This window comes from Epinephelus moara, chromosome 24 (assembly GCF_006386435.1).
Source record: "Epinephelus moara isolate mb chromosome 24, YSFRI_EMoa_1.0, whole genome shotgun sequence".
In the NCBI taxonomy this organism is placed as follows: Eukaryota; Metazoa; Chordata; class Actinopteri; order Perciformes; family Serranidae; genus Epinephelus; species Epinephelus moara.
Window position 1 is genome coordinate 27,204,112 of NC_065529.1, and position 8,555 is coordinate 27,212,666.

The following is an 8,555-nucleotide window of genomic DNA, read 5'->3' on the forward strand; positions in this document are numbered from 1 at the left end:
TTCTATCTTAACAAGTACAACAACAAGTAAAACAAGCAAAGATAATTAGAAAAGATGTGACAAAAAACAATTTTTTCTGAAGCAGTAAGCCCCCACTGTGGTGGAGGCAATCTAAATATACAGTAGCACACATACTGGGGTTTATTATGTCAAGTCTACGTGTGTGTTTCTGTGACCTCTCTGTCAGTGTGATTCATGTCTGATGCTCGCTGTGGTTTTCCTGCAAGCAAGTTCTGCAAAATGAAAATACTGTATGTCAAAGTCCCTGCAGTCAGACACACAGTCTGCAGAGGGTTCATTCACATTCCTCAGCTTCATCATGGCTGGACACCTGCTGTTAGTCGTCCTCATGTGTAAGTTAAACCTCTTGTTATTTTTACCATTGTAAATACAGCTACATTTTATTTGTGCAGCTAGATTCATAATAATGTTAGTCTGTTGTGTATTGGTTTACATCAGGTTGAGAGAGATACTTTAACATCACTGTTACATCTGTTTCTCTTGTTAAACACATTTTTCCAACAGATTCCTTTGCTGAGATAAAAGCACAAGGTCAGCCTCTCTTAATTTCACAAGTTCTGTACATAGTTTGGTTGTACAGCACTTTTTCCTCTGATTTCTGTACTGTACGTTAAATCACAATCGCTCACTAGGAATTTTCTTAATGTAATTTATCATATGTTTCAATTTTCAGCTCTTCTTCCACCTAAACTGACAGTGAATCCAGCAGTGATCACAGAGACAGAAACAGTCACACTGAACTGTCAGACTCCATCATCTGTTGAGACAGAAACAGTCACACTGAACTGTCAGACTCCATCATCTGTTTCTGTGTCTCAGTGTTATTTCCGCATTGGAAGAGGAAAACCTGCCAAAGCCTTCTCATGTCTGAAGACACTGACAGGGACTGAGCTGCTGGAGGTGACACACCAGAGTTCACCTGCTGAGGTTAAAGTGACATGTTTTTATCTCTACGGTTCTTCATCTCCTGACAGTGACGTTTCCTCCATCATCATTAGAAGTGAGTGAACCCTGCTGCTATGGACTAATGTTATTATGTCTTGCTACAGTATCAGCACAAACAGAAAGGTGCCTTTTAACATCAAGCCTTCAGAATACATGTTAGAAGATTTTCAGTGGGCATCCTCTACCATTATGAATGTGTCATTAGAAAAAAAATTAGTTATTTAATCCAACACATATTCTTATATTTTCAGCATCTCTTCCTCCTAAACTGACAGTGAATCCAGCAGTGATCGAGGACACAGAGTCAGTCACACTGAACTGTCAGACTCCATCATCTGTTTCTGTGTCTCAGTGTCATTTCTACATTTTAAGTGAAGGTACAGCCAAAGTCCTCTCATGTCTACAAACACTGACAGCTACTGAGCTGTTGGAGATGGCACATCAGAGTTCACCTGCCAGGATTCAAGTGACATGTTTTTACACTGTAAAGATTGGAGAGTTTAACTATCCATCTCCACACAGTGGCACATCCTCCATCACCATACACAGTGAGTGACTGCTTATTCCATCTACAGATATTATATCTTCATACAGTATCAGCACAACAAAAATGACATGGTGGATTAATTTAGGTATAAATTTGTTGACAGAAAGAGAGCAAGTCGGAGAAAAGAATAGACAAAGTCAAGGACAACAGGCAGTGACATCATAGGTTAAAGTGCAAATGCTTAACATTGTGTAAAACAAAAAATGAAAAGAAGCAGGGTCACATTGCAGTATCAAGGACAGTGGGTCTTTTGCGTCCATGATTGTCTTTTAAGATCACAAAGGTCCTTATGATCCATGACTTTGACTCTGTGGATAGACAGGGTATTTTTAAGGAAGGAGAAATCGTCCACTCATTCAGAAGCTTAAGTCCATTCTGTGTGTCATATAGTAATGAGGGGAATTAAAACTTCTCCCAAGATTTCTCCAGTATTTTTCACATTTTTTGTGGCATGTCTCAGAGAAAAAGTCAGTTGTTCCAAAACATAAAGTTCCTTAACTATTTCTATCCAATCAGAGGTTGTTGGAGACTTTTTACTCAGCCATTTCCTGGTTATTGCTTTTTTTTTTACTACCTGGTAATAGTATATTCTAATGAATATCTCTCCTGCTTTATTAGCCCAGTTGGCACATTTCCCAAATACATAACACTGAAGTTAAAATCCAACTCTAAGCTGATTATTGATCTGATGTAACCACATGTACCCCGTAAGAAGACACTCCCAAAAAATATAAAAATGACCAGCAGACATGTTGTCACACATTCTCCACCACCGACCATGTTTAGGTTAGTTGCTGTATAATTTTTTAACTTCGTGAGTTATAAAGAACCTTAAAGTATTATCCAGATGAATTCCCTTCACAGATCTGAGCTTGACATTGTAGATTGTGTCCTACATATGTTTGACCAGTCATCTTCATCTAACTTTATTTTAGCTTCTTTCTTGCGCCGTGATTTAACGTACAGTGTGGACAGACCCCTTTCCACTTGCCTTTTCTTTTGCCTAAAGTTTCTGTAAGTTGTTGAAATAAATCTAAACCTTTATTGGAGGATATTACACTGTAAGAAATGAAACCTCTATTTGTCTAGTATTTTAATCTACTGTCCATTTCAGCTGGTATAAATTCTGTGCCATGTATCACCCAATGTAATAGGTGAAGCTAATTTAAAAAAAATGGTTTTTAACTTGTTCAAAATAAATAAAATACTTAAAATACACTTTTGCAGGTTATAAACCACAGATGAGTCTTGAACATTTTGATGGTGACCACGTCATCTTTACCTGCTCTCTGCCTGGACCTGCTGATCATGATACAAAATGTAACCTGTACTTTGGAGAAGCAAGTCGTTCAGTCCTAACAAGAAACATCTCGGGGAAGAGGACCTCAAAAAATCAATCTTTCTGCCAGTTTGTTGTCAAAATTGATATTTTGCTGAGACTTCTACATTTAGTTCAACAACGTGATGCCAGTTGTGATTACACTTTGGGAAGTGACCCCAACTCTTTGTCTCCCTGCAGTGACAGATACAGCCTGACTGGTAAGTCAGAGAAGACATGAATACACATGTGTACTATAAGATAAATGTCACAGAATGATTGTGAGGAATGAGCAATCACATGAAAAGCATACATAGCCTGCCTGTGCATATACATGGCTACAATTGTATTTGACAAAGTAAATTTTCTCTGGTTTCTAGTTTTATGAAAATAACAGCTGAAGTCACGCAGTTTTCCTCGCAGGAAATTGACATGTTCAAATCTTCTTTCATTGTAGCTATTGTGGAAAAAGAGTCAAGCGTGACACAGACTGTGACAACATCTCTGATGACCACAGGTAGGACAGTTTATACATTTGAAAATAATCCATATGATTATCACACATAACTCACTATATTTGTTATTTTGAAAGTTTTAAAAGTGTTTTATTCATCAGGTCTGACTGTTAGCACGCCTCGTGCCTCCACTACTGTAACTCCTGTAACATCAGGTAACACATTTTAAGACATATTAAGTGTGACTTTATTAAATCTTAAATCATGTGTTTCTGAGTATTTTGAAATGTACTTTTCTTAATTCACCAGGGTGGGCTGTCAGTACACCAAGTATCGCTATTGGTTTTATCTCTACTTCAGTAAAACCGGCACCAGGTGATGTAATTCTAAAGTTTTTCAACGATTCACCCTGATACTTCTACAAAGTGTGAATATATACAATATTTAATGTTCATAAGGGGAACACTGAATATGTCTATAAAACACAATTATCCCGAATGTCAGTCAAGTGAATACGAAAGTGATGTTTGCTGTCTGATTACTCTGTAAGTCTGTGATGAATGTGTGGTTGCCGATGAGTATTTAAAATTGACCTACTTACTGTGCAGATGTTAGCCTACAGTGTTCAAGTAAAACAAAGTTACTTCAGCACATGACAGCAATGGGCTTTATATGTTGTTTTGATGTTAATGTGTTTGTGTGCCCTTGAGAAACAATACCAGTATGACTTCTCTGAATCCAGGATCTGGCAGTGAAGCAACAGGTAGACTTAAGATTCTTGTTATTGCATAAAAGTACAAACATGCATTATTGTGGATGCTTCAAAAATGTTTGTGGTTGTGCACTTAGGTTGGAGTGTCAGCACGACTGGCACTAAAGAAGTCTCTAACCCTGCAACCCCTCAGGAAACAGCTTCAGGTCAGTGTCTGTTATTGTGTTGTGTAAAATTATTTAAAGTCTTTGCCACTTGAATTCAGTGATATAATTATATTTATAACCTAATTTAGCTAATAACTTTATATCAGTTACAAAGCAATACTGGGTTTGCCATTTACACATATCACTGGTGTTGTAGTTTAAAAGACTCCATGACTCTCTTCCTGCTTTTTCCTTAATGTCATGAGAAACATAGCGGATTCTTATTTGTGGCTTCTACTGTTTCAAAGCAGAAATGCGGATATGGAGGTTTGTAGCAGTTGTGGCTGGTTGTGGAGTAACTGTGGGGGTCGTTGTGCTGGTTTCTGCAATGCTCTGCAAAAGAAGAACTGGTGAGAACTGTGTTGATGTGTTCGTCTGAGCAAGTCAGAAACTGTTTATTTTACATGGATGTTAGCACATAGTGTTCTCTAGCTTTCTTAAAAACAGTTTGTCTCTGATTATTAAATGTATTTATGCTCTATAAGTTGTGTGTTCACAGTCACTGCATCTTACGATTTACTCCATTTGAGAGGGTTAAACATCTACTCAAAAGATATGAGCACCAAAAAAGCTACGTCTTCAGTCAGATTTGCTCAGTGTCAGGTATAATGGCCGTGCTGATAGCCACACAGCCTGAGCCTCTGATGGTGAAGCATGAAACAGATCACAGCATTTAGTTAAATGCAAGTGCAGCTTCAGTTCTCTGTCATAACTAACACTATTATTCTTCTGGGTTAAGATTGGCCACATAGTTGTCCTACACACAAATTCTGGCTTGGTTCTTTTTTCCTGGTAATAGTTAAAGTGCAGTGCGGTTTCACATTTGTTCAGTTAAACAGAGCTGATGTAGATTACAGCTACTAAATTAACAAGTGAGGAAACCATCAGCTTATGCAGACCTAACACACAAGCCCTGCATCTCAAACTAAAATAAAAACCCAGTGCTTGTGGGAAACCACCACTGCACTGTGACAAAAATAACCTCCTTTGCTAAGGTCTAACACTCTTTCACATGTGAGCAAAATGCTGTATGACAAGAGATGGAAGTGTTCTACACCCATCTGTCTTCACCCTCCACCCTCATATGGGGACTTAACCCCCATGGGAGCAGCTAATGTGGATATGCTTGAAGACACATCACCTGTGATGTCCAAGCACTGATTGGCAACACGTGTCTGTAGAAGTTGATACCTGCATGGTTATCTGCATGGCACTTCCTTAAGAGGATGATGGAGGCGTGGTAGCTTCCAGCTGCCGTGGCTTTGCCAGTTGGCTTGCACAGCTATTGTCACACGTGATATCTGACCTCGTCGGAGGAAATGGCAGGTGTGCTTCCCAATGTCTTATGTTTGTCTTATGCCCTTGTGGAATTTGACGTAGTTGGAGAACGCAGGGTGGACATCATTAAGCCATGGGTATTTCACCATCAATGTGCACACCTGGGCAGTCAGAGCCCAGTCTGCTTCATGAGTATTGTCACGGGAAAGTCCAGCCTCTCTAACTGGGCAGCTGCAACAGGCGAGCTGCCAAGGGTAGTGGTGGTGCTGCAAAACCTTATAGTTCTGTGTCCTCCCATTCAGCCCAATCATGTTTGCAAGGTGCATGGGAGCAGTCCTGGGACCCTTGCATGGGGAACGTCTTCACAACTTCAGTTACATGGATGTCTGGCTGGTGTTTGTTCACTCGGGGGAGCAGTGCTGCAACAATGTGGCTCAGCTCCTGCTGCACTTAGAGCACGTAGACTTTTGCCTCAACAAGAGGAATAGCAGGCTCCAGTTCTTCCAGTCCACAAAGCTCTGAGGCATGTAGTTGAATGCCAGAACAGGAACTCCTTCCCTGACTCCTGTTCGTTTTGAGGGATATTGTTCCTCCACCTCTTGATTTTGATGGCAGCCAAGTTGCACATAGTATCCCTGGCTCTTCTGAACATCCAGGCGGCTCCCACCCCAGCTCCTTACACTTTACCTGCTCTCTGGGAGAGATGGGTGAGTTATCTGACGTCATGTGAACCTCGAAACACGCTGTATTGTTATCATGCTCCTGGGGCACTTAATGTGCTACGGGCTGCCACTGCAAGAGTGGACCCTGGCTTTGAATTCATCTTCTTTCAAAGCTAGCCTTTCAACCTGACAGACTAACTGGGTGGCCTCTCGCCCGTTTGCAGCTGGCCTTACTGCCTAGCTGGGCCAGCTAAGCCTCGATGGCATCTTGCACCTAGGTCGTGGATAGGTGCAGAGATAGTCTTGACATGATAGACAACAGAAGGTTACATGTGTAACCTAGTTTCTATGAGAGGAGGGACAATCAGTGTGTGGCCACCACAGGTGATGTGTGTTAAGAGTATCCACATCGGCCCGTGGGAGTCTTTGCAATAAAATGCTACACTTTGTGGGAAACAGTCATTTTACTTTGTGTGTCTTTCTCAGTAGCAGGTTCTGGGGAAGTGAAAAGGCAGGAGCCTCAAAATGAGAATGTAAGTCTAACATGAAGGACAACATAAAATATATTTGCTCTGTATATCAATAGATGCTAAAGTCAGTTTCTTTCTTTTCCCAGTTTGAAACATACCATTTGTACGCCACCATCGCTGAGGAGCCAGCAGCATCAGACCTGAAGGGGATAACGTACAGCACAGTGCAGAAACACTGACACTGTTTTACACTGTATTCACCTTATTCCTGAGGGCACTACTGTAGAAATAATTATGGGCGCAAATTCCAGTGAGATAGCAGAAGAAGCAGTAAGCTAGTTAGTCTCATAGACTGTGGTTAGTCAGTGGCTACTCTTGGTAGCTAACCGCCAACGCTGGTTCTTTTCTAAACTAATTTGCCTTCAGTTTAGCAAAATTTTTTAACAAATATTTAACTAATGTTAACTAACTGTTAACTGTCTGTAACGACTAATGACCAGTCCAAGCTAAATTTTTGTCTTCAGCAACTGTGTGTTGATCGTGTAACCAGAACAAAAATGTATGATGTATGATCCACAGCACTGGTTCCAAACAACATGTCATTTTTTCAGTTTAAGATTGAAAATGTATTTAGTTTTACTCTTATATTGTGTAACTAAAGTGGAATTATTATTGTAATTTTTGTTTTGTTTTCTAATGGTTTTCTCATTAATGTTGATATTTCTTATTTTTTTTGTATCTGGATTTTTTTTCTTCTGAGCCTTGTGTGACTACGCATTATGAATAAATGTACATGAATTTATAACTTACTGCTATGCTTATTTGTTAGCACACAGTCTTCCAATAATACCATACTTACTGCTTTGTGTTATACAACTACTATGACTACTACTACTAATTATTATTATTATTATTATTATTATCATTACATAACAGCTCAGTTTAAAACCCATATGAATACATATTCTATATTTTCAGCAAACAAAGGGCGTAAGACAACTTGCATGACAGGTTGGACAGTGAGGAGGGAGAGACTGCTTTATATAGGTGATTAAGGATAGAGATGGGAATGTATTGACAGGTGCCACACGTGTGATGGGAAGATGGAAAGAGTACTTTGAAGAGTTGATGAATGAGTAAAATGAGAGAGAACAAAGAGTAGAAGATGTGACCATTGTGGAGCAGGAAGTTGCAAAGATTAGTAAGGATGAAGTGAGGAGGGCATTGAAGAGGATGAAGAGTGGAAAGGCAGTTGGCTCTGATGATATAGTACATGTGGAGGTATGGAAGTGTCTAGGAGAGGTGGCACTAGAGTTTTTGACTAGGTTTTTCAAGGTCTCAGAGAGTGAGAGGATGCCTAATGCCTTTTAAGAATAAGGGAGACGTGCAGAGTTGTGGCATTTACAGAGGGAGAAGTTGATGAGCCATACAATGAAGCCGTGGGAAAGAGTAGTGGAAGCTAGACTGAGAGCAGAAGTAAGCATCTGTGAGTAGCAGTATGGTTTCATGCCAAGAAAAAGTACTACAGATGCAGTATTTGCTCTGAGGATGTTGATGGAGAAGTACAGAGAAGGTCAGAGGGAACTGCATGGTGTCTTTGTAGATCTAGAGAAAGCATGTGACAGGGTGCCGAGAGAGGAGCTGTGGTATTGTATGAGGAAGTCTGGAGTGGCAGAGAAGTATGTTAGAGTGGTGACGGACATGTATGAGAGCTGTCGGACAGTGGTGAGGTGTGCTGTTGGTGTGACAGAGGAGTTTAAGGTGGAAGTGGGACTGCATCAAGGATCAGCTCTGAGCCCCTTCTTGTTTGCTATGGTGATACACAGGTTGACAGATGAGGTCAGATAGGAATCTCCATGGACTAGGATGTTTGCAGATGACATTGTGATCTGTAGTGAGAGCAGGGAGGGAGGTGGAGGAAAATCTAGAGAGGTGGAGGTA

At 40.3% G+C, this 8,555-nt stretch overlaps 1 protein-coding gene and 1 pseudogene across 1 annotated transcript; both read left to right on the plus strand.

The window, feature by feature from the left end:
• The first annotated feature begins 678 nt into the window (after positions 1 to 678).
• LOC126385540 (uncharacterized) lies at positions 679 to 7,391 on the plus strand. The gene is made up of 12 exons (XM_050037310.1): positions 679 to 1,021; positions 1,218 to 1,514; positions 2,741 to 2,921; positions 3,033 to 3,052; positions 3,289 to 3,348; positions 3,448 to 3,501; positions 3,596 to 3,661; positions 4,029 to 4,049; positions 4,136 to 4,204; positions 4,456 to 4,554; positions 6,631 to 6,677; positions 6,761 to 7,391. The coding sequence occupies exons 1-12, from the start codon at positions 679 to 681 to the stop codon at positions 6,851 to 6,853; spliced, it is 1,350 nt and encodes a 449-aa protein (XP_049893267.1). The 3' UTR covers positions 6,854 to 7,391.
• Positions 6,909 to 8,462, plus strand: LOC126385543 (uncharacterized; annotated as a pseudogene).
• Positions 8,463 to 8,555: the final 93 nt, after the last annotated feature.